The following is a 27,837-nucleotide window of genomic DNA, read 5'->3' as shown; positions in this document are numbered from 1 at the left end:
TCATCGCAAAGTTCATTAACTTTCGATCCTATTTCTATCGATATCGACATCGAAAATCTTTCATTGGAAAGCAAAATGGCGAATGAAGCTGATCTCACGGAACAGATTAAAAATCTTTCTATTGTGATAAACCATATGGCGGAAAAAATAACCCAGCACGAAGGACGTTTAAATAACACGGTTCATGTGCGCGAACAAAGAGTAGAAATTGAAACTCAACCAACAGCGTCAACTGATTTCGGAAGTATGTTTAAAATACCCGATCCCATAAAAATGTTACCATCATTTAACGGGAATAAAAAACAATTAACGTGTTGGATAAATACAGCTGAGGAAACTTAAAAATATTTGAAAGTATTGTGCCACCAAATACTTTTCGAATTTATTTCACTGCAGTACTCAATAAAATAGAAGGTCATGCAAAAGACGTATTGTGTGTCAATGGCACTCCTTCTAATTTTAGTGAGGTTAAAGCTATTTTAATAGACGCCCTAGGAGACAAAAAAGAATTGTCATCTTATAATTGTCAATTATGGCATAACCGCATGGAAGGAAGTGTTGAAGAATATTATAAAAAAACTAAACAGATAGCGTACAATATAAAATCTAGTGCTAAACAAAATGCAAAATACAGCGCTCAATGGGACGTAATTAATGATTTTATAGATGAGTATAGTTTAGCAGCATACATAAGCGGTTTACGCAAGCCCTATTTTGGTGTGCATAGCCATGTGCACAGCCGCTCGTCCAAAAAGCATCGAGGAAGCGCATGCTTTCTTGGGCACATTCACGTCTAACGAAAACAATAGAAACTTCAATACAGGAACTGGGTCGTTTAAGGCAAATAATTTTTCAAACGATAAAATAACCAAAACACAATCATTAGCTATCAACAAACCTAATTCATATAAAATAGAACCAAGGAATAGTAAAATAGAACCGATGGAAGTCGAAACTACTAAGAGCAGATTGACGAGAAATAATGCTTCTCTTTATAACAATGAGATTGTTACCAATTCGGAAGATGACGAATTATTGGTAAATTTTTGGGAGGCACAAGGGAACCTCATGAAAAAATAGTAAATTATATTCCTTATATAGAATGCAAAAATTTAAAATCTGGCATTATCATAAAATTGCTTATTGACTCGGGAGCAAATAAAAACCTCCTGAGGCCCGGAATAATCAAAACTAATATGAAAACTAAATCATCCCAGATAAACAATATAAATGGTTCTATTATCATAGAGAAAGAAGGAAAAGCAAATCTTATAGGGTTTGGCCTACCCCTGCAAAATTACCATGAAATTAAATTTCATAAATTTTTTTATGGACTAATTGGAGCTGAGTTCATGGCACAAACTAAAGCTAAATTGAATTTTGAAAACGAGACAGTTTCTTTCGAAAACATTACTGTACCGTTCGTAAAATATCATCCCTTAGACTATGTTTACCATCATATCATAACCATTAGCACTTTAAGCAATGGTGACTGGTTTATTCCTTGTCATCTAAAATTAAGTGACAGAATAATTATTGCACCAGGCTTATATAATTCAACGAATAAAAAATCTGTCATTAAAATAATGAGCAAATCCTCCAGTAAACCAGACAATTTAGGAACATTTGGATTAAATGTTAATAATTTTGAAACTATAACACCTATCCCATTAACTACTCAGGATGAATTAAAAGTCGAGGATATTGAAAAGATTATACGGTCAAACCATCTGTCTAACTTTGAGTTAGATGAGCTTTTAGGAATAATTCACCAACATCAGCAAGTATTATTGAGAACTAATGAAAATTTGACAGCAACTAACGTGGTGAAACACAAAATAGTAACGAAAGATGAGGAACCCACTTACACAAAAAGTTACAGATATCCACATCATCTGAAACATGATGTAGAAGAACAAATCAAGGAATTATTAAAAAGCGGTATAATTTCTCCTTCATGTAGCCCATACTCATCACCCATTTGGGTGGTTCCAAAAAAAAATGGACGCCTCTGGAATGAAAAAAATCCGAGTGGTTATTGACTATCGTAAATTAAACGACAAAACAATAACGACAAATACCCGATGCCTCAGATAGAGGAAATTTTAGATAATCTTGGCAAATCCTCATATTTTTCCATATTAGATTTAAAATCTGGATTTCATCAAATAGAGATGGACCCTTCACATCGGGAAAAAACGGCATTCAGTACCCCTAATGGTCATTACGAATTTAACAGAATGCCATTCGGGCTCAAAAATGCCCCTGCTACCTTTCAACGGGCAATGAACGGTATTCTTGCCGAGTTAATTGGTAGAATTTGTTTTGTGTATTTAGATGACATAATTGTTATTGGAAAAGACTTGCAAACCCACTTAAAAAATCTTTCAGTGGTATTAAAACGTCTAGCTATGTTCAATTTTAAAATTCAGCTAGATAAGTGTGAGTTTTTACGTAGAGAAGCTGAATTCTTAGGACATGTTGTAACATGTGAGGGAATCAAGCCAGACCCCGAAAAAGTAAAAAAAAATTTGGAATGGAAATTACCTACATCTAAGAAAGAAATCAAGCAATTCTTGGGGTTAGCTGGATATTATAGAAGATTTATTAAGGATTATTCGAAAATAACCAAACCACTTTCAAAATGTTTGAAAAAAGAGGCTAATGAAAGCTTTGAAAGCGAAGAGTTTAAACAAAGCTTTGAAAAATTAAAAACAATAATCGCATCAGACCAAGTCCTGTCATACCCTGACTTTACGCAGGAATTCATTCTTACAACCGATGCAAGCGATTACGCTCTCGGGGCAGTTCTGTCGCAGATACAAGATGGAATTGAAAAGCCTCTAGCATTTGGTAGCAGAACACTGAATGATACTGAATTAAAGTATTCCACTACAGAGAAAGAAGCGTTGGCGATTGTGTGGGCAGTACAAAAATACAAGCCTTATTTGTATGGTAGAAAATGTACACTCGTTACAGATCACAAACCGCTCATATTTATAAAATCTTCAAGCAAAAATTCAAAAATTTTGCGCTGGCGTTTAGAGTTAGAAAATTACGAGTATGATATCAAGTTCAAGGAGGGCAAAGCCAATGTAGTTGCTGACGCCCTGAGTAGGAAATCGAACGATGAAATACAAGTCAACACAAATACAGATCACTCAATTATAACAAATCCTGCTAGTAGCTTAAGCAGCTATTCTGACGTAGGTACCATACACTCCGCTCAAACATCTCCTGACTATTTCATGCATTATAGCGAAAGACCAATTAAATTTTAATGGAATCAAATTGTATTTGAAATAGGACAGCAACCGATAGAAAAAATAGAAACCCCATTTTTAAACTATAATAGAGTTACAATACAAAAGCCAGAGTATACAGAAAACGATATCCAGGAACTGCTTAGAAGATACCATAATGGAAAACAAACTGCTATACTTGTCCCACAATCTTTATTTCAATCGTTTCAAAATGTGTACAAACATCATTTTGACATTAAAGGTCACTTTGTTATTACTGCTACTATGATAGAAGACGTAACAAACGAACAGCGTCAAGATATTATCGTGCAAAAGGAACATGACAGAGCTCATCGTGGTATTCATGAGGTAGAACAGCAACTTAGACGATCTTACTTTTTCCCTGGTATGGTTAAAAAAATAAGAAATTAGAATAATGCATGCCAAATTTGTTTCCAGCACAAATACGAACGGAAACCATACAATATCAAAGTGTCTCCTAGACCCATAGAATCAGCACCTTTTGTCAGAGTTCACATAGACATCTTTGGCTTGGACAAAAACAATTACCTTACAGCAATTTGCACATTTTCTACATTCCCGATCTACATTCTGAACAGTTAATATCTATCGTCATAGCAATGTATAACGACACAATTCACTCTGCAACGCGCTATACACCTAATGAAATAATATTCAACCAAAGTAATACAACGAACCGTGAAAACATCGACAAAACTGCAAGAACTATTTTTCAAAATATTATACAAAACTTGAACAAATCAAACAAACGCATGATGAAAAACAACAATAGCAAAGAAGATCCTCCAGCAGTTAACCTTTCAAACCCACTATACATAAAAAAGGGAACTAGAAAAAAATTGGACCCACGATTTATAAAATACGATTGTATCGCAGAAAATAAACACACCATTGAAACATCACGACACATAAAACGCAAAAAAAAACTTAAAAGGACTAGGAATAATTAAATATTGAAATGAAATGAACTTTTCAACAGATACGTGTAGTTGGTGAATAAAAAAAAACAGTTAGACCTAGTTAGGATAGGATTAAGATAAATATTATAACGTTTATGAAAAAAAAATCCCTTTATGAATCGACCGAGGACGTTCGTCTTCCACCCCCCCGAGAAATTATGGTAACACTATGGGCGCACATAGATTACCATAGTTAGAAGCAAGATGACGAAGCTGTGAAGTATTTGACAGAGTAATACAAACGCGTCTCACGGACTGCCCGAACTCGTTATGCCCGGAGGAATAACGTAGCCTGTCGTGCACTCGATCGCTCTCTTTGCGTTCAACCTTCACCCAGTACGGTTCGATAATAAAGTGTGTTTAAAATAAATAAATTATAACGACTCATAATTATATACAAACATATAAAATATATAATTATAAAATATATAATTATGAAACATAATTATTACCTGTTCAATCTATGTTTCCGGCCATTTTGAATTAAAATGATTTCAGGTCTAAGGTTCTGTTTTAATGCGATTAATGAGGTTAAAAAATTTGTGTACATTTCATTATTCTGTTTTACCAATAGCTGGGTAAATTATTTAATAATATTTTTTCATTATAAACTTTTTTTTATGTTTAAAATTATTATAATAGTAATTCTTAAAGTTATTATAACTCTGATTGCTGTTAAAAAAATAGCGTAATAAAATATTATAACTGTTTTATACTCATGCATTATCAATAATTCATGTTCTGTTGGCAGTGTTGTAGCAATACCTCGCTGATACGGGGGTGGATCCAAAGCCTCTAAAGGTTAACATAGACTCTCCACCTCCTACTTCTACTCAATAAGTCCCCGTTGTACAGAACGGTAACATGTCTCTCAATTATTCAAGCTTGGGTATACGGGAAAACCCAACCCCTTGGACGGATGGGTTGCATGGCAAAATTGAGAGAGGGGTAGATGATTGATCTTCATGACTCTACCTGGGAGCGTCTGTTCTCCATGTTAGGAGCGGCTTCCCCCCAGCGTATGTCTCTTCCCGAAGGGCTGCGCTGGCTTCTTCCGTCTTGGCTCGCTGCAGAACTCTAAAAAGCCAACGAGCGTAGGCCCTACGGCGAGACTGGAGAGGTTAGGGGAGAGGTCTTGCAAGCCACTCCCGTAGAACCATAAACGCAACGAACAGTCAACAATAAGAAGCACCATATCGGATCAATCGTCTTAGACCCACAAAAGGAAAAAGGATTTACGATTGTAAGCTCGGGACATAGAACTGCAAAACTCTCTCATCGGATGTGAAGACCCGAATTGCGTTCGATGAGGCCCGCGGCTTCGAAATAGTAGCACTTCAGGAAGTCAACTACACGATCTACCAGAGCGGTGGAAAGACGCGTGAGCTCGGTACTGCGTTCATGGTGCTGGGTGCGATGCAGCAGAGAGTGATCGGGTGGTGGCCGGTCAACGAACGAATGTGCAGGTTGAGAATTCGTGGCAGATTCCTCAACCTGAGCATTATTAATGTGCATAGTCCGCACCTTGAGAGCACGAGAAGGAGGCCTTCTATACGCAGCTGGAAAGGAAGTACGACTGCTGCTTAAAACATGACATGAAGGTCGTCGGACAGGACCTCTGGTCGGACAGGAGGAGGCATATAAACCAACGATTGGAAGCTTCAGCATCCACCAGCTGACAAATGACAACGGCCTCAGGCTGATAAACTTTGCCTCCTCCAAGCACATGAGCATCCGCAGCATCTTCTTCCAACATGCACACCGCCATAGCTACACCTGGTCCGGTTGAAGTGTGCTACAAGGGTCAACCTGGACCGGTTGAAGTAAGTTGATGTGGCGGAGGGGTATGCGACAGCGCTCGGGGAAGCGCTACCGGCCGACAACAACATAGCCGCGATGCCCCTCGCAGAACACTGGCGTATGGTGGAACGAGCCATCAGCACTGCAGCCGAACACAAGATCGGCCGCTTACCACGTAGAGAGAAAAAGGAATGGTTCAACGAAGAGTGCAGACGAGCACTATCCGAGAAGAATGCAGCGCACGCCCGCATGCTACGGCATGAAACCCGTCAGAACGTAGAGATCTACAGACGACTGAGGAAACAGCAAACCCTGCTTTTCCAGGCCAAGCAGCGCCGTTTTGAAGAGTCAGACGAACAGCTGCTGGAGCAGCTTTTTCAGTCGGGGGACACCCGCTTGTTCTACAGGAGATTGAAGGAGGCACGGAGCGAGTTTGCTCCTAAAACCGCAATGTGCCGGGATGCGAAAGGAAATCTCCTGACGGACCAGCGGGAGGTGATCGAAAGGTGGAAGTGCTACTACGAAGCACATCTGAATGGAGCAGCGACAGGAGAGGCTGGCGCAAGTGACAGAACAAGGCAACCACCACAGCAGCAGCACAGCAGTAACAATAGCGACAGCATCGGTGCAGACGACGAGGTGCCCCCGCCATCTCTGGATGAGATTGCCAGCGCCATCAAGCAGCTTAAGAGCAATAAGTCTGCCGGCAGCGATGGTCTGGCGGCCGAGCGCTTCAAGATGGGGCCGGAGAGGCTTACCGTCGAAATGCATCGGCTGATCGTGAAAGTCTGGGAGCACGAGGAACTACCGGAGGAATGGAAGCTGGGTGTTAATCGCCCAGTATACAAAAAGGGCGACAGGCTGGATTGTGCGAATTTCCGAGCCATCACAGTCCTGAATGCTGCCTACAAGATCCTGTCCCAGATCCTGTTCTGCAGACTTGCGCCTCTTGCTACAAATTTTGTCGGCAGCTACCACGCTGGGTTTGTTGGAGGCAAATCCACTATCGACCAAATTTTCACTCTACGGTAGATCCTCCAGACGTGCCGAGAGCGCCAGATCCCAACGCACCACCTGTTCATCGATTTCAAGGCGGCCTACGACACCACAGACCGGAAGGAGCTATGGAGCATCATGCAGCGGTACCACTTCGCTGGGAAGTTGATCCGGCTGTTAGAGGCCACCAGGAACGGGGTGCAGTGCAAGGAGAGAGTATCAAACTTGACGTCGGAATCGTTCGAATCTCAAAGGGGTCTAAGGCAAGGTGACGGACTCTCATGTCTGCTCTTCAACATCGCCCTGGAAGGTGTCATTCGAGGCGCGGGGCTAGACAACGACATCCGGCACGATCCTCTACCGGTCTCTTCAATTTCTAGGCTTCGCGGATGACATCGACATCATCGGCAGGACAACAGCGAAGGTTTGTGAGGCGTACACCCGACTCAAACGCGAAGCAGCAAGCATTGGATTGAGAATAAATGCGACGAAGACGAAGTACCTGCTTGCCGGTGACTCAGACCATCTGGGAAGCAGTGCATTAGTCGACGGCGACAGTCTCGAGGTGGTTAAGGAGTTTTGCTATCTTGGGACGGTCGTTACTTCGGACAACGACATCAAAAGCGAAATCCGGAGACGCATTGTGCAGGGGAATCGTGCATACTACGGGCTTCACCGACTGCTGAGATCCAGAAGACTTCGAGCCCGCACGAAATGTGAGATATATCGCACATTGATTCACCCGGTGGTCCTCTACGGACACAAATCCTGGACCATCAGAGCGGAGGATGCAAACGTTCTGGGCGTGTTTGAGCGGCACATCCTCTGGACCATCTTTGGCGGTGTGTTCGAGCATGGAGCGTGGAGGAGAAGGATGAACCACGATCTTGCTGAGCTGTACGGCGAACCGAGCATCCTGACGTTGGCGAAAGCTGGCAGGATACGATGGTTGGGGCATGTCATGAAGATGCCGGACTCATGTCCCACCAAGAAGGTGTTCGACAGCAATCTCCAGATTGACGTACGGCGCAGGGGAGCACAGTGAACTCGATGGATGGATCAGGTGAAGAAAGACCTGACGGAGATCGGGTGTCTGCATGGATAGGAGGCTGCAGACAGGGACCGAGCATCCTGGAGAACTATTGTTTACTGGGCCATGTCGCATCAACGTGCTCTTTTGTGAGCAGGCCAACAAGATAGAGAGAAAGAGAGACTCAAATAGCCAAAAATGCCTAAGCAGCCAATTTTGGCATGCTAAAGATCGCTGCTTGAATTCGCCTTTTGCAGCAGATAAACAGCATCAAAGTTCCAGGTGGTCCTTCTAAAAAGCGCCTCAGCAGCTTCCTTATGCTACGGTGCCGGAATATTTTTTCTTTGTGTTTTATTTTGAAGCAAGCGTCATCGATGAAATAAGTCTAAATGAAATGAGGCTATTTGGGTATCTATCAATTCGCTCATCCACGGTGGTTAAAACAGGCGTTCAAAAATGCTGCTTGGGTCTGGGATAAAAAGGCGTTATTCGAGTTAGTACATCGGCATCAAACTGCTGATACGGTGGGTTGAATAACTTGGATATCGATATGCTAATCCTGGCATATATGCATGTCAATACCGTTAGCCAACCGGTCACATGAAGCGTTGGTAATGTAGCGCCTGCAAGATAGGCAAAACGCGCGTATAACAAGTATAGCTAGCTAGATTTTAATTATGCACATAAACACTTACACACATACAATTACAATTAAGGTTACACGTAGGACCGAATAGAATAGCATAATATAGGAAATAGGAAATAGTGAAATAGGCGATAATTAGGATTAACCAATCAGGAATAGGATTAAGGAATTTTGGTGCGAACGAGCGAATACAAATTAAGGATAAGTTGAGGTTTAGGATCATTAAGAAAAGTTCGATCTAAGAGGAAACGCTGCCCGAGTAAACATCGAAGAATAAAACTCCAAGTAACTACACAAATTTTAAGTAATACTATTTTTTTGGTAGTTGGAAGTTTTTATATTACTACAGTGACAATAATGAAAAATAAAGTCAGTTAGTTTCTACCATTCGAAAGGTCCACGTCTTTCTAGCATCGAAGAAAGAAAAATAACTAGCGTCAGAATAGGGACCTGACGAAATTCAACGGGAAAAGTATAAGTAAAAAAAATCCTAAAATTTAACAGTGGTTAAATCAAATTTGTGTCGAATGAGCCATTATTGAGACAAAGTGATCTTTGGGACACCGTGGTCGAAACACCTGATTGCTGGCAGCAGGGCCCCAGTAGTTAGAAGTAATAAAAAGGAAACTCTGCTGTAGCTGCCCAACTTTCCCCGCTGAGAACGTCATCAATCGAAATCAGCTCAACAGTACTGTAAGTATTCAAACAAAAAATCCGAAATAAGCTTATTTTGGTGAACAATACAAAGCCTCGGTATAATTTGTGATCGGTGAATTATAATTATGATAGTGTAGAGTGAAGTGGAAGCTAAAAAACAAAACTGACCAATCCCAACTCCAAAATTGTTCTACGATCTTTTGTAGAGATGGGGAAAACCAATGACTTTTTGACGGATGTTCCAATTTTTGACGAAAACCCAAACGGACTGATGAATTGGATCTCGGATGTAGAAGATGTTTTTATCATGTATAGGGATCTTCCGGACGATTCGTTGCAGTTCCATTTAGTTGAACGAAAAATAAGAAAAAAAAGTCCGTGGAGAAGCTTCCGACGTACTAAACGCAAATAACGTAACATACGCTTGGCATCAGATAAAATCAACACTGATGCTGTATTACAAAGATAAGCGTGACATGAAGACCCTAGACTATGAATTAACGTGTATAAAAAGGGTTATTCAGAGAGCCTTGCCGGATATTATAGCAGAGTCAATGAATTACTAACCGCTATGATAGCACAAGTTCAAACGGATAGCAAATATTCCCTCCACGCGAACGTTCATATAAATTATTTTAGGAAGAAAGCTTTGAATTCGTTTATTAGAGGTCTTGAAAAACCGTTATCTACATTGCTAAAAACTGCTGACCCGAAGACCCTTAGCAAAGCATATCAATTTTGCCTTGATTACTTAAATATGGACATTCGATCAGCACCTTAGAAGATAATCAAAATTTCTCTAATACTAAAAGCCAAAAGATCTAGGGTACGAACCGCGACCCTCAATGGTAGTACCTAGAAAAATTGTGTACCAACCAACACCCCCTCCCAGAACAGCCCCTCCACCTCCACGTCCAGCTCTACAATACCATCCAGCTCCACATTACGTTGCTAATCACGAATATGCCTCCCAGAGACAATACCCCAAGCCAATGGAAGTAGACCGAAGCACAAATTCAAGAAATATTAATTATGGCAATAGACCCTCGTATGGGGAAAAAGACCAAGACCTGCATCAAGCCAGGAAGCATGGGTAAAGAGGCAAGCCGATCATGATCCTGAAGGGGGAAGTAGAAATCATCAGAATGATTTTTTAGAGTGGTAGATGAGTTGGTAGTTCCCTGTCTTGCGTTTATTAAACTCAAAACTACCGTTGGAACTTTTCCATTCTTACTAGATACAGGTGCTAATATTAATTTAATAGATCAAAAATTAGTACATTCATACGAACACAGCAAGCCGTACAAATTTTCTATAGGCCAAATTAGTAGTGCAACCTCGTTAACTGTAACACGTTTTGCTGGTAGTTGCCCTTCAGGTTGAATTATAGGTTGTGGATTTGCTCTGCAACTTCGAAAACAATTTCGTATGACCTTACGTACAGCTCTTTTTCCATTGATTGGCCAAATTTCATCTCTAACTGCGTTAAGAGTTGATGATATTCCTCCATGCATTGCTTTTACATGTTTGTCCATGATGAGGAGTTGAATAAATGGATGGAATCCAGGAAGAACTGTTTGATGCTTAATATTATAATTCAAATCAGAATTTCTGAGCCGGCCACCAACGCGGATTATTCCTTCATTGTCTATAAATGGGTTTAAAAGCTTCAACATTGAACTTCGAGCTACAGGAATCCCTTTGTGGATTTTATGAAGATCGTTGGTAAATTCTTCAGCACAAGTTTTATGAGTCGCTTTTTAGCATCAGTAAGTTCCTTTACCGTCAATGCACTATTGCTTATTCTTGGTTGCAGATAACGAGCATTATGAGCAAGACGAAAACAATACGCAACCACGTCGATTAGCTTCTGGTATGACCCATATCTTGTAAATATTTCGTTTTTTTTTTGTATTTGCGTAGTTAAAACGATATTCGATCTTAACTCGTCTGTTGTAATAATGACCTGTTTTCTCATTTTGTTGGGGCCAATTCTCTTTTCCCTCTGATAACCATTGTGGACCTTGTTTTCACAATTGTTGATGAGCTGATGCGGTAAAACTCCGCGTGAAATAAGGTCAGCTGAATTTTCTTGTCCAGATATATGTTGCCAAACAGCATCTCGAATTGCTTGGATCTCAGCAACACGGTTTGCTATGAATGTTTTCCAAGTCTTTGATTCAGCATTTAGCCAATCAAGCACCACGGTAGAATCGGTCCAAAATCGATGAGCAACGAACTAAATCTCCATTGCAGCCATTACCTTCTCATGCAATCGAGCTCCTAACAATGCTCCGCAAAGTTCAAGTCTAGGAACCGTCAATGCTTTCAGTGGAGCTACTCTCGATTTTGATGCTAGCAAATTAACATGAATGCTTCCATTCTCAGCCTCAGACCGAATATAGATGCACGCGCCATATGCAAGCTCTGACGCGTCTGTGAAACAATGTATTTCTGCTTGCCAATATAGATGAGCGAAAGCGAATCTAGGGATACAAAAATCTTTAAGTTCTGGTAATTCTGCTCGAAACCTAATCCAATTCCTTTGAATATCCTCAGGCACCGTATCATCCCAATTCAACTTCAAACGCCAGAGCGATTGCCTCAAAACCTTGGCTGTAATAATTACTGGTGAAATCAATCCCAATGGATCGTATAATTGAGCAATCATTGATAGTATGCTACGCATGGTGTCTCGCTCTGATTTCGTAGTAATAGATATGTTGAACTGGAACGTATCAAATACTGGTTCCCAACTTATACCAAGCGTACTAATTGTCTCCTTGTCGTCGAACCTCAACGATGATTTTGTTGCCAATTGTTCAGCGGGAACATCAGATAAAAAGGCTAATGAATTCGAACTGTTGAAGTTTACAATTGATTTAAGTATGCTATGAGATACTGGTGTACAATTGATCATAGTACTCTATGAAATAGTGTTAACAGAATGTAGTTAATAAAATGTTCATTCCTCTTTCAACCATCAACCAGTAAAGGTGTTTTAGCTCTGTTAATAGGTTATGGGCCCAGTATAACCCAGTATAACCCAGTATAACCCAGTATAACCCAGGATAACCCAATTCAAGCCTAGAAGATTCTTTAAGCCATTCGAATAAATCCTCACGATGGGAGACGAAGAGAAGTTCCTCAAGATCAAGCCTTTCGATGGAACGGGTTTCAATAATTGGAAGTTCAGGATATTGGCGTTCCTGGAACAGTTAGAAATCGCGCACTGTGTCGAGAAGGAAGCGGAGGAGGAAGACTTCTGGGAAATCGTGCATGAGGATACAGCGGCTGTAAAGAAGGAGAAGGAGGAGCAGAAGGCGTTCCGAAAGAAACAGGACAACAAGTGTCGTTCGGTCCTGATCGGAGCTGTCGCCGATAGTCACCTGGAATACATAAAGGACAAGAGGAGTCCGAAGGAAATTTGGGATGGACTGAATGAAGTTTTCGAACGGAAGAGCTTGACCAATCGGTTCATGCTTAAGCGAAAACTTCTGGAGATGAAGCATGACGAATCTTCAAGTCTGGAATCTCACTTCCTTTGTTTCGATAAACTGATTCGAGAGCTCAAGTCGACCGGTGCGAAAATGGACGAGGAGGACATTGTGTGTCACCTAATGCTGACCATGCCGGTTTCATACGAGTCTGTGAACACAGCAATGGAAGCAGTATCAGAGAAACTGACCCTGGAATTTGTGAAAAGCAAGTATTTGGATGTCGAATCGAAACGGAGAGGAAGAAGTTCGAGCATTCAAAATTCAGAAGAAGTTGCTTTTGCTGGAAAGACCAGAGGAAAATTTCGTCTGAAGTGCTTCAACTGTGGTGGATTCGGGCACAAGAGAGCTGACTGTCCGAAAAACGAACATCGTGAAGAGCATGCAGAAAATTTTTAAAAAAGAAAACCTATGAAGGCCAATGCTGCTACGACATCTGTATCGTTTGTGACAGGATCAGAGTCGACGTTGAATGAAAAATTGCAACGGTGGTATCTGGATAGTGGAGCTTCAGATCATATGGTGAATCGAAAAGAACTATTCAAAAACCTGGAAATGCTAGATGAGCCCGTCTGCATAGTAACTGCGAAGAAAGGCGTCAACCTGGTTGCTAAACAACGCGGAGAGATCAACGTTTACTCGTTTGTTGATGGTAAGAAAATTGAAATCCGCATGGAAAACGTTCTTTTTGTTCCAGAGCTGACGCTGAATTTGATGTCTTTACGTCGGCTGGAAAATTCGGAAAAGAAGGTGGTTTTCCATAAAGGTAAAGTAACCGTTGAAGATGCTGATCAAGGTGTCGTTGCTACCGGTAAGCAGGTTGGTGTGCTGTACGCGATGGACTTTCATTACCTAGCAACACCAAATGCTGCTATGGTAACGGGAAAGGTTTCCATGGAGTTGCAGCTGTGGCATCAACGTTTCGGACACATTGGGAATAGAAATCTGATGAAGCTAATCGACAAGAAAATGGTAGATGGATTGGATCTAGAAGGCAGCGAAAATTATGAAAGCTCGAAATCAGTGATATGTGAACCATGCTTGGCTGGAAAACAAACTCGAGAACCATTTGTAAGTCGCGAAGGAAAGCGGACTACACGTCCGTTAGAGTTAGTGCATAGCGACGTCTGTGGTCCCATCTCACCTTCGACGTGGGACGGTATGTGGTACTTCATCACTTTCACGGACGACTTCAGTCATCAGACAGTTGTTTATCTGATGAAGTCGAAGGATGAAGCTGTCGATTATTTGGAGACGTACGAAGCTATGGCTACTGCACATTTCCAAACCAAGATGTGTCGTTTTCGCTGTGATAATGGAGGCGAGTATAACTGCAAGAAAATGAAATCTTTCTGTCGGCAACGTGGCATCAGGCTCGAGATGACGGTTCCGTATACACCGGAGCAAAATGGATTGAGTGAACGGATGAATAGAACCATTGTCGAAAAAGTACAAGCGATGTTGGCTGGAAGTAACGTATCGGAAAATTTGTGGGGTGAAGCAGTATATGCGGCAGTATACCTAATCAACCGCAGCCCAACTGTTGCCCTGGATGGAAATCGCACACCTTTTGAAGTCTGGAATGCAAGGAAGCCAAATGTAAGTAACCTTCGCATTTTTGGTTCAGAATGTTTCGTTCATATCCCCAAGCAAAAACGCAAGAAGCTGGATGTGAAATCCGAGAAGGCGATTTTTGTTGGCTACGCTCCAAATGGGTATCGCGTTTGGAACAGAAAGAAGGTGTTTGTTGCAAGAGATATAGTTTTCAACGAATGCATAAACAGAGACGTTTCATCTGATAACATGAAAATTGAAAAAGATGAACAAGTTGTACTTTATGAACGAGTCCAACCACCAGAATTAGTTCAGGCAGTGAACTGTAACAACGGTGTACAATCAGAACACAACGATGTATTATCAGAACACAACGATGTATTATCAGAAAACAACGATGATGTGGAAGCTACTTCGGATGAAGATCTGGATAGTACGTTGGTTGACGAAACTGCTGAAGGTATTTGCAAAGAAAACGGTGTACGTCGAAGTGCTAGAAATCGTGTACCTCCTGACTGGCACAAGGACTACAATATTTCAGCGTTTGCGTTGAGTGCTGAAGAGTATGTAGACAGCATTCCAAGTGATATAGACGAATTGAAAAAGCGAGATGATTGGTCACTTTGGGAGAAAGCAATCGAGGCCGAATTGGAATCGCTGAAGAAGAATCAAACGTGGACCCTTACAGAACTACCTGCTGGTCGACGCCCTGTCGGCAATAAATGGGTGTTCACTATCAAGCGTGATGGTGAAGGAAAAATTGACCGGTACAAAGCTCGACTTGTTGCGAAGGGGTTTACGCAGATGAAAGGATTTGATTATTCGGAAACATATTCTCCTGTGGCGAAGATGACGACCTTGAGAATATTGTTGGCCCTGGCAAATCAGCGAAATCTACATGTTCATCAAATGGATGTGAAGACTGCGTTCCTGAATGGCGGCCTGACCGAAGAAATTTATATGAGGCAACCGTCTGGCTTTGAGGCGGGAGATGGACTGGTCTGCAAACTGAACAAAGCCATTTATGGATTGAAACAAGCGTCTCGGAGCTGGAATTTGCGATTCCATACGTTTATCACTAGCATTAGTTTTGAACGAAGTGGACATGATCAGTGTCTTTACTACTGGTCAAAAGGAGAGGTAATCATTTATCTAGTTATATATGTAGATGACATCCTGATTGTTGGAAACTCGATAACGGCGATAAAATGTTTGAAGGAAAAGCTATCCAAAGAATTTGAAATGAAGGACCTAGCTGAAGTGCGGTGTTTTTTGGGATTAAACATCAATCGAAATAGAACAACTGGAGTTATGACGATCGACCAGAAGCAATACGTGAAGAAAATCTTACAACGATTTGGGATGGCCGATTGTAAACCTTCTGGAATTCCCATGGATCCACATTTAAAGCTGCTTAAGTGTGAAGATCCAACATATTTCACGAAGAAGCCGTATAAGGAATTGATTGGATGCTTAATGTATCTAATGGTTACATCGAGACCAGATATCTGCGCAGCGGTATGTTATTTTGCTAGTTTTCAGTGTTGTGCCACTGAAGAACATTGGACACATCTGAAGCGCATTTTGAGGTATCTTCAAGCTACCGTCGATTACAGTTTGGTGTTTCGGAAGTCAACAGATCAGGAAATACTTTCTGTATATGCTGATGCAGATTGGGGAAATGATCCAAATGACCGGCGATCTGTTTCAGGATACGTGTTGAAACTGCAAGATGCAACGATTTCGTGGGCTACAAGAAAACAAACCTCTGTAGCACTATCGACTACTGAGGCAGAATTGATGGCTCTTTGTCAAGCTAGCTGTGAAGCTGTATGGGTGGTAAACCTTTTGAAAACGCTCAATGTTACTGTTCCTTTACCAGTGACTATGTATGAAGATAACCAACCATGCATTGCTATATGTGAAGAGCCAAGGAAACATAGAAGAATGAAACATATTGATATACAATATTTCTTCCTCAGAGACCTTATTCAACAGAAACAGATCAAACTTCAATATCAGCCAACTGAAGAACAAATAGCTGACATGATGACGAAAGGTCTTCCTGCACCAAGATTTGGCAAACTACGAACGATGCTAGGTTTGATCAATTGAGGCGGGATGTTGAAGTTTACAATTGATTTAAGTATGCTATGAGATACTGGTGTACAATTGATCATAGTACTCTATGAAATAGTGTTAACAGAATGTAGTTAATAAAATGTTCATTCCTCTTTCAACCATCAACCAGTAAAGGTGTTTTAGCTCTGTTAATACGAACACCATTTTCGAAAAGTAAAACCGCCTCTCTGCACCAGTGCACTCAATTCCTCACGTAGCTGTATAGCTCCATCAACACTATTTGACCCAGTAATAAGGTCATCCACGTACAATTGTTTTTTCAGCGTATCCTTGCGTATCAGCGTATCCACGCGTCACCCTCATCTTCAGCCAACTGGTGAAGTGTTCTTGTAGCTAGGAAAGATGAAGGTGCCAAACCGTATGTTACTGTGCACAGCTCATACGCCAGGATGGGCTGGTTATCATCAAACCTCCACCATATTCTCTGTAACGGTCGATCCTCCGGATGCACAAGTACCTGACGATACATTTTTTCCAAGCCCGCAACTAGCGCGACCTGAAATTTACGAAAACGGATTATTAAGCTCAAAAGATCATCTTGGATGACTGGTCCAACCAATAGCGCATCATTCAGAGAGTGTCCTGTGCTAGTTGGTGCTGACCCATCAAATACCACCCTCATTTTAGTCGTGGAACTTGTCTCCTTAAACACAGGGTGATGTGGAAGGTAGCAGCAGGTTGCTGCATTCAGGTTGTCAGGCGACACAGGAACCATATGACCAAGTTGTATGTACTTCAACATAAACTCATTGTACTGCTGACGAAGTTGTGAGTTAGCAAATAACTTACGTTCTAATCCAGCAAACCTCTTAAGTGATGTCGTTTCTGATTTTCCAATCATGGTAGAATGTTGCTGATGTTTAGGCAGTTTCACGATATATCTGCCTGTTTCGTCTCGTGATACCGTTTGCTCATAATAAACTTCGCATCTCTGCTCATCCGTCGAGAAATGCGAAACATGCAGCTCTTCGATCTTCCAAAACCGTTCAAGTTGATCACTAATGTTTTCCGACGATAACATAACATGACACTGAGCTGCTTCTTGCTGAATTATAGCTTCTTCTCAGAGCACTTCACCTGTTACCTCCCAACCGAACACTGTTTCAACTAACAATGGACCATGTTCACTAAGTTTGAGTCGGCCTTCCCTCAGAAACGTGTAGAAATGCGATGCACCGATTAGCATATCCACTCGTCCAGACTGATGGAATTCTAGGTCTGCGAGCGCCAACCCAGCAGGTAATTTCCAACATGATGTCGAGAAAGATGTGGCTGGAGTGTTTGCTGTTACCTTGCTCAAAACCAAGAAATTTAGTTTCAGAGCAAATTCACTAAATCTGGAACGGATTTCCACCTTCATTTCACATGACGCCTGAGTCGTCGTTCCATCCACACCTGTAATGGGTACATGGGTACGCATACGCGGCAAGCACAAAAGCTGACTCAATCGCTCACTTATCGCATTGGGCTGCGCACCGTTATCCAACAACGCACGTACTGGATGTTGCGTACCATTTGCGTCAACTACAAACAACACCACCGTTGGCAGCATAACATTAGAATACGAGCTTTGGTCAGTAGAGTTGCACTGCATTGGAATATTAGCAAGCACCATCGTACTAACAGAACCCACCCAATCATCTGCTATTACACTATCGCTTCGTTCAGCATGCAGCAAGGTATGATGCCGTTTGCCACACGTTTGACACCCATACCTTGACGTACAATTGGTTACATAATGGCTGGCCTGCAAGCAATTCCAACACATTTTGTGCTGCCTCACAACTTGCTGGCGCTTCTTTGCATCGAATTCATTGAAACGCTGACAATTCACTATTGTATGTCCCTGCTTTCTACACACAACACACATATCCACTTTTTCTCGGCCACTGCAGCAGTGGTCACACTCACTTTTACACGCGGTTGTCGCTTACTCGTTTCACCCGTATCGTTAGCAAGCGTTTCCAACAAACGCACACGCTTACGCAGAAACTCAACCATGTCACTGTATGTGTAACTTTTATCCGCTTGAGCTTCTTCCCACGTCGCAAGAGAAGCACTATACAATTTCTCACTAATACGCTCAACAAGGAATGAGCAAAGATGTTTTATTGGTTCATCGAGTTGTTCTAACACCAATGTGTGTCGCTGGAAATCATCTACAGTGCATCGCAATAAATCTAGATTGCTATTGATTATCTTCGGTAGCCTCAAAATGGCTTAGATATGACGTTTCTTAAGCAAATGGTTATTGCCATAGCGATCTACCAACATTTGCCATTCAATTTTGCAATTCTCATCCGTAGTGAAAATTGGCTCAATTAGCGCAGCTTTGAAATAATGTAACTTTTGCACACCAGAAAGCTCATCTGATTTATCAATCAGGGACACAAACGTGTCCAACCATTAAAATCGCCGCCAAACTCAGGAAATTGTATTACTGGTAATTTCACCTTCGAGCCTCTCGAGCCTTGTGGTCACTTCATGAACCTTGTCCACAGTGTACGTTTGTACGAATACACCGATTCGCCGCATCGAATCTAAAATGTTTTTCCTTTTTTGCTCTTTGTCACGAATTTTGTCTTCTCGCGCCGTCGCCATTGTTACACTTGCGTTAAACACACTGTTTAATACGTTGCATACGCGCACATCCACACAAAATCCTAGCCAGCTCCAAGCATACACTCACACGCACACAGCAAAGAACAAGCGAGAACTTTTGCACTAATTATGATTACCACAATTGCATCCGATAATCAGGCACTTATCTTGGTCACTTGCACCACTTCTGTTCCGTGAAAGTTCCTACGTTGTAATATTTTAACTGTTTTTAACACGAAATAATCAATCGTTTGTTCTCTGTTGGAAAGTATAGTTCACTTTTTTTATTCACACCATTTATGCGTGCTTCGCTTGGCTTCGGCTTGTGACAAGTGCCTAAAAAATGGCGGTCCCCCTTTCACAGCGGTAGCTCCCTAGACCCACAAGAATGACAAAACGTCAGCTGCCATAATCCGGCACTGTGGTAGAACGGCAGGTCATTTGAGATCGAACACCCATTTCAGATCAATTTGGTAGCAATGTCTAGAGTCAACGAAAGAAGTCTCTAACAAGCTTGTATAATACCGATTTCGTTTCTGTTCGTGTAGCGTGGTTTTGTTTGACACATTTCCGTTTGAATCAGATAATCGACACTATTGTGAGATTTGGCTCACAATACACACTCCAGTCGCATCTGCGTTGAAAATACGATCCGCCGTGATTCCAATAAAATAAAAAATGCAAAAACCGATACCTTAGTGAATCCCCAAGCTCTAGCATAGGTTGCTTCAGGCATCCCGAAGCAGGTTTCGTTTTATAAAATTGCTAAGCCACGCTACCCCAGCGAGTTTAGTGACCTTGTTAACACTCTGGGCGCTGTGTGGCTCGTTTTGGAATCACAGCTTTGTTCAATCCCCTTCTCTGTGATTGGTCTCTCAGCAACTCTCAACAGAGCGTATTACAGCGGAAAGAAAGAGAGAGTGCATATTGCCGAAGCGGCATCGTATGCGAGGATCGGAAAGAGAGTGAACGATCGTAAGCCAATAAAAAGCTCTCATCGCTCTCTTATCTTGTACTGTGTTCTCCGCTGTAAGCGCATGCAAAATGCCAGCGAACAGAGAGTTAAAAGGGTGCTGCAAGCTATTTTTCCGTCAAGTCAAACGCTAATTATCGAACATCAATCTTGTGATTCCGTAGAACCTTTTTTCTAGTTGTAAAGTGTGTCCTACCAGTTCTTCTTTTTGTTGTTTATTGAACACAGAATCAATTGGTCCTAGCCGTGGCAAGATGTTGGTTTACTTAAGATGCCTTATCAGAGTCATGCCAGGAACAGAATAATTCAATGCTGCTGGTTTCACCGGAGTTCCATTCCTCGCAGATATTATTGCCTTTTCTAGCTAACTTCCGATTACTCTTACGAATTAAGTTGTTGGCATCTGTTAATAAATAAACAACAGCAACACAAAATTAATGTAAAGCTTGTGTGTCCATCTTTCCCCACAACAGAGTGTCTGTCGTTCCCACTTTGATGCTGTGATACTTAAAACGATATAACACTAATTATTTTATTGTTTTAATTAACGTTCTTTCACCAGATTCATGCTCGATAGTCTAGCTAGCACGATCAATTAGAAAATCCACCGGGAATATAAACTCTGCAACTCTGCAACAATTTGAGCTTAACACCAGAAGTAGCTAAATTACATCCAGTAGGTTGCTTGGATTACTTTTTTTGTTTGCGGCAGAATTTGGCCAATTTAACAGGTGTCATGAGGATAGAGGCTCTCAAATATGTTTTTATACCTTTAACTTAAATGCAACATTTTTAAATTATTTTAGAATTACTTTTATCATGTATTTATAAGAAGTGTCCATCTTACCCGCAGTGTCCGTCTTTACCTACCTTCCCCTATAAACTTTGAACATCGAAAGAGAATTAGATTTTGTTTATCTCTTATTACCGCATACTAGCTTTACTTTACTTCTTCTTAGGTAGAACAGCTATTCTCGTTCAGGAAGACCACTAATGAGCTTGACTATGACTTTCATTAGCAATCTAGACCTAGAGTAGAGCACACGTTTCTCTCAGCTGCTAAGACTAACAAAAACCCAATCGCAACACGAACAAAATCTATACCCTCTACCCATCATGGGGAAGGGAAGGATAACAAGGGGAAGCCAATCCCAGGCGCTGTACTCGTTAGCTAACGATCAGCCTATACAAAGACGCAAACGTTCAACCACCGAGAACAGATACGCACTGCTTAGTGATATCGGTGATAACGAGCCGGCACCGAAGCAGAAGCTCATACAATCAAACGCAAAAAATGCACGTGTATCGAAAATACCACCGATCACTGTAAAATGCTCATCGGTGACACTAATACACAAGACCATCATAGCTGCAGGTGTAGTGAGATATAATACTAAATCAACGTATCACGGTACAATAGTGCAATTAGACGAAGTCGATGACTTTAAATAAGTGGTAAGAGTGTTTAAAGAAAGAAATGTCAACTTTCACACGTACCAATTAGATGATGAAAAAACAACAAAAATCGTTTTGCACGGTCTAATAGATCTACCAATCAGTGAACAGATGTGAAAAAATGTCAGTAAAGTAGAAAAAATACGACGAACATGCGGTCTACCTGTTACACTTCCCAAAAGGTAGCGTTAGTATGGAGCTGTTACGCTCCATTCGCGCCATAAACCTTTGCAGTGGGAGTATTTTTCCACAAAACCCGGCTCGATGCAATGCAAAAGGTGCCAGTTATTTGGCCACGGTGCAGCAAATTGCAATCGTATCAAAAAGTGTAAGCTGTGTGCTGGTGAACACGAGTCATTGACCTGCCCACTTACTGCAGGACCATCATCCGGGGACGGCCGTGTCCCCGAACACAAGCTTAAACGCGCAAATTGTGATGGCAACCACATGGCAGGGTTCATAGGATGCCCCAAAAGACCAATGCGTATGGAAAAAACAAAATCTAACACATACACTAATAAAAAATTTGATTTTAGGAATGAACACTTCCCACACATGCCTAAATCAACACCACTACCAGGTTGGAGACAATACCAACCCAAAGATAAAACGAACAGCAGCAGTAGTAACGATACAGGGCTTTTCGACCGAAATGAAATGTTGCCAATAATAGGTGAAGTGATGAGTAAACTGCAAAAGTGCAAATCCAAAGAAGAACAGCCGATGACCATCTTTGAAGTTATCACAAAATATTGTATGCCATCAAACTGACCTCTTCTATATTGAAAGCTGCAAACTGGAATGCAAATAGCATCCTTAAGAAAAAATTAGATGTAACAAATTTCCTACAAAAGCATAATGTAGACATTATGTTAGTAACAGAAACTTTTTTGAAAACGCATATCAAATTTAGTATTCCTAGTTATACAATTTACAGATTAGATAGAACAGAAGGACAAAAGGGTGGAGTAGCAATATTCATAAAAAATAGCATCAAACACAGACTAATGAAATCACTCAATTTAAAAGTAATTGAAGGAATTGGTATAAATGTAGAGACTTCTTCTGGTAACATATCATTTATCTCGGCCTACCATCCAGGAGCGAACAAAAACATGAAAGCATTTGCAAATGATGTAGTTACTTTAACCAAATTAAACAGCAGTTACTTTATCTGTGGCGATATCAATGCACGTCATAGACTTTGAAACTGTTCCAACTCCAATGAAGCAGGAAAGGTTCTCTTTGGTAAATTACAAACAGGACTGTTTTCAATTCACCATCATAATACCCCCACGTATATACTGTCAGACCCAAATCGTTGCCAATCAACATTAGACATCATACTTTCGAATAACTGCCATCTAATTTCCACTCCAATGACAATCACAGATCTAACATCCGATCACCTTCCAGTGATTTTCGAAATATTGAACACTAAACCAATAGCAAATCCATGCAAATATCTTTAAGATTACAACGAAGCCAACTGGCCAAATTTTATGAATAATATTAACAATAGTATAGACTCAACTCAAATGAATATAAATAACATAACAAAAACACAACAAATAGACGATATGATTGCACGATTCTCTTCAATCGTATCTGAAGCAAATGAACTAGCTGTTCCGAAAAAAAACCAGGACTCTACCATATTATTTTGCCACAAGAAATAACATACTTAATACCATACAGAAATATGATTCGCCGCAAATGGCAAAGACACAGACGCTGTTTAAGTCTGAAAAACAAATATAATAGTCTGTGCTATCAAAGTAATCAAAAACTCGAAGAAACAAGAAACAATATGTGGCCCAAAGTACTCATCTCAATATCTCAACAATATCTAGAAATTTGTAAAAATTATCAAAAACAAGGAAAATTTTATGCCTCCCCTTAAAGAAAACAATCAAACATTACTAAGTCCCCAGGAGAAAGTTAAGGTAATTAAAAAACATTTCGAAACAGCTCACTTCACAACGTATAACTCTATTAGCCCGGTAGAACGCAAAGTTGTATCAAAAGTTAAAAAATTCAACTCCTAAAACAGTTCACGACCACTAGATCCAGGTTTGCTATGCAAAACTAGTGAAATTAAGGATTTACTTAAAAAAATTAAAAACAGGAAATCACCGGGACTAGACAATATCAACAACAAGACCCTGAACAAACTGCCTCCCAAGGCCTTAATATTTCTTAACCACATTTTCAACTGTTGTTTCAAACTAAGCTATTTCCCGAATAAATGGAAGGAGGCAAAAGTTATAGCTATACCAAAACCAGGCAAAAACCATAGCTATGCATCAAACTATAGACCAATAAGTCTTTTAAGCGGGATTGCAAAAAAAAATCGAAAAGATCATCGAGAAAAGGCTTCGATTACATGTTGACACCAACAATATTATTCCCTACTCTCAATTTGGGTTTCAACCATCCCTATCGACTACTCATCAATTGCATAGACTTTCAAACCTAGCAAAAAATAATAGAAATAGTAAAAAATCTACCGGTATGATACTACTCGACACCGAAAAGGCTTTCGACACAATCTGGCACAAAGGTCTTCTCTACAAACTAATCTTATTAAAGTTTCCAAAACCTCTTATAAAAATTATTTTATCGTTCATGTCAAATAGAAAAAATAACCTACACATAGCTAACGCTTTATCAGATCCTTTCCTACCAGTAGCTGGAGTACCGCAAGGAAGCACATTACAGGGTTTACCAGCATAATAAACAACTATCCACTTGTTTATAACAATAGTCGTTTTAAATAGACACCGCTGTCTACCACTTGCTCACACGTCAGATGGTGTAAGCTACTCTGTCCTATTCAATAACACAATTTTCGCCTTCGATTAGCAACTGTCAGATTTGGCACAGTTTGTTTTGTTGGGATTTTTTTTTGCAAAAACCAAACACGTTTCTTTTATTCAAGCAATATGCAGTATAAACCATATATTTCAATAGATCAAAACATTAATTTTGTTAATTATAAAAGAACCACAAGAAACCGTGCTGAATCCGACCGTTGTGCAATCGAAGGCGAAAATTGTGTTATTGAATTGGACAGTGTAGCTTACACCATCTGACGTGTGAGCAAGTGGTAGACAGCGGTGTCTATTCAAAACGACTATTGTTATAAACAAGTGGACAGTTGTTTATTATGCTGGTAAACCCTGTATCCCCACTGCTCTTTAATATCTATATATCAGATCTACCGGATATGAAAGATTGTATCCAATATCTATATGCCGATGATTTCGCTCTAACCTCATCAGCAAAAAACCCAAAATCGATAATAAGAATGTTACACATTGCATTAGCTAAATACTCTAAATACTGTCGCAAATGGAAAATCAAGAAAATGATGCAAAAATCGAAGCTATCTACTTCAGTCACAATACAATTGTTAGGAAACTACCTCAAGAAGGACCAAAAGTAAATAATACAACCGTCTTTATGAAAAAAAATCGTGTCAAATATCTTGGATTGACTTTAGACAAGCGACTAACATACAAAGAACACATAGAGCAAACTATAGTTAAAGCTGAAAAATTATTAAAAGTACTTTATACATTCTTACATAGAAAATCCAAACTCAATATAAAAAACAAGATGCTCATTTATTATAGCTTTCTCCGGCCAGTAATAACATACGCTACCCCCATATGGAAATTTTGCACATCCACCCATAAAAAGAGATTACAAGTATTACAGAATAAGATTCTAAAAATTATCATTAACGTTCCTCCATGGTATAGAACATCTTCCTTACACAGTAGGCTGAACACTGAATATATAAACGTCCATATTGAACAGCTTTACAACAATTATACAAACAAGTGCCGTAATAGTTTCAACAGCTTATTACAACAGCTAGTGCTATGATTCTTAGTTAATAGGTTAGATAAAGATATTACGTAGGATTAGATAGGTTACTTTAGGCCATATATACTTATAGGTTAGCTCTTACATAAAACTTTTCAGTGGGCTTTTGTGATAATTTTCCCACTATCACCCAAAAACCATACCTATAATTAGCAAAATAGAACTCCAACAATGTTATATATAATGAATATTAAAGAACAATGAGGAGAGTATAAAATGACGGACCCATTAAAATTGTAGGAAAAATGCGATACGCGCAATAATGTAATTATTCAATAAAAAAAATACTACTACTACTACCGACTGTGACTTTTTGATTGTGGACAATTAAATCCGTCGTATGGGGGACACGGTGCATACAGAGCATGATCCATGACGGGTATGTAAAATCGGGCGACTTGACGACCGTACCAGCCAACCCGATTCGTATCAATCACTACTCATACATACATAAAACATGAACGAGAATATATACTCACCACGACCACTTCGGCCCACGAATCGCAGATCGTTGAACTTGGCAACCTGATTCTTCATTACCGCTGTACAGTTACGCAGTTCGGCGCAATAGTTTTCATCGTTGCCGGCTCGCACCGTTACCATCGTACCATCACCGACGTCACCGAGAGCGACGACCTTGAACGCAACCGGAAGTGTTTTATTCGAGCGCCAGTGCGGGGGCAGCACAGTGCACACAAACAGAGGACTCCCGGTTCGGATAAGCTCGCCCGGGTGCTCGGACAGAAAGTCGCCCAACGTCCGCTCCGCAAGGATATCTGATGTCATTTTGGTGTAAGTATCGTTCAAGATGCTGGCCGCCGACGGTGGGCCACTTTCGCTGCCGGCACCCGTGCTCGATCCATTGCCATTGGTCGCGGTACCGCTAACGTTTCCAGTTCCGCCAACTCCTCTGCCGTTGGTGCCATTGCCATTATTACTGGATCTGCCTGTATTTGCACCGCCGCCTGAACCTCCATTCCCTGGACTTTCATGTTGTCCAGAGTGACTGTTGCCATTTTGAGCACATACATTTAGACTTCCACCACTGCCAGCAGAGCCGCCACTATTTCCAGTCGATGAACCATTGGTTCCGTTACCAATATTCCCCGCACTTACAGTTCCACCGTTACCATTGCTGAGTGAGGGTGCACTATTAATTGTGAGGTGCATTGTGGGCACAAATTCTGTAAGCAACGTAAATCACGTAAGAAGAATGAAACATAAATAAGTTAGGCGTTACGAACCATACCGTAAAATTAATTACTTATTTAGTTCTTCATTTTCTTCTAACAAGGTGCAACATTAAGTAGGGCCATATTGTTTACATAATTTTCGGAAGGATATCTAAAATCATATCAAATATGGCGAATTGGTATCGCAACCTGCTACACAAAGCAGTATAAAAATTTGCTGTTTCACGCTCTTGTTTCTCGCTTTTCTCGTGCGATCTCCACCCCCAGGACAACCCCGGTACCAAAATCCATGCTATTTTTCTCTAACGGATTGGTTAAATGGCGCCCGATTAGACGATCCGATAGAAGCACTTTTAAGGCTTAAAGGATTGAACGAGATACACCGTCGCGGCGACACGATACATGTTGCATACATGTGTACTACATTTTAAAAGCCCGCCCTCGCTTTCTTTCAGATTGCAGTGATTTCAGACACACTGTGAACGTCGTTTAACATATTTTCTTTTATTTTTCACTTTATTTTTCAAAGCTCATTCTTTCATACACACACAAACACACACACATACTCTCCCCCCTGGTATTTAAAAAAAAATTCTTCTAGAAAACCAAAAAAAAATAAAGCACGCAAGGAGTTCCACGGGAGAGTGCGAAACGGCAAAGAAAAACACACGCACCACCTCCTCCCAATGGTATTTTTCGCTTGGTGAACCCGAAGGAGAACGCGAACGAAAAATACACACACATAGCCACGCACGCACGCAGGCAACTTCCCGCTTGGCAAAATGTCGCGCGACATGCATGCTTGAAATCGATGCTTGTTAACATTTTATTTCAAGCATCGTGAGTGTCCCAACGTGAGCACTGAGCACACCTCCCCTCATTCTCAACCCGCTTACCGCTTGCAAAGAGTAACTCATTTTAATGCCTCTCGCTACCCCTGGCCTTAGTTTTGATGGAATCATGCGACACACTCGCACTCCACTACCCCATCCCATGGAAAAACGCTCCCACCATCGAGGTGTTGACCAAAATTTCGCTGTGTGCATGAGACACACACTCGCACTCCTCCCGCCCTCCCCTAGCTGAACGCACCCACCGTTGCGAAGATGGGAGAATTTTTGCTCTGAGCGTGAGACCCTGAAGCGCAAGAGATGAC

General features: G+C 40.9%; 1 protein-coding gene across 1 annotated transcript in view; it reads right to left on the bottom strand.

The window, feature by feature from the left end:
- Nucleotides 1–26,667, bottom strand: part of LOC121588547 (protein lozenge-like) — a 282,254-nt gene extending 255,587 nt beyond the window's left edge. The window contains exon 1 of the mRNA XM_041906617.1: nucleotides 25,968–26,667. Coding sequence (XP_041762551.1) covers nucleotides 25,968–26,658 — 691 coding nt within the window. The 5' untranslated portion in view covers nucleotides 26,659–26,667. The remainder of the gene's footprint in view (nucleotides 1–25,967) is intronic.
- Nucleotides 26,668–27,837: the final 1,170 nt, after the last annotated feature.

The sequence above is a fragment of the Anopheles merus genome, chromosome X, assembly GCF_017562075.2.
Source record: "Anopheles merus strain MAF chromosome X, AmerM5.1, whole genome shotgun sequence".
Classification (NCBI taxonomy): Eukaryota; Metazoa; Arthropoda; class Insecta; order Diptera; family Culicidae; genus Anopheles; species Anopheles merus.
The sequence above is the reverse complement of the archived record's forward strand: the minus strand, read 5'-3'. Positions and strand labels throughout refer to the sequence as shown.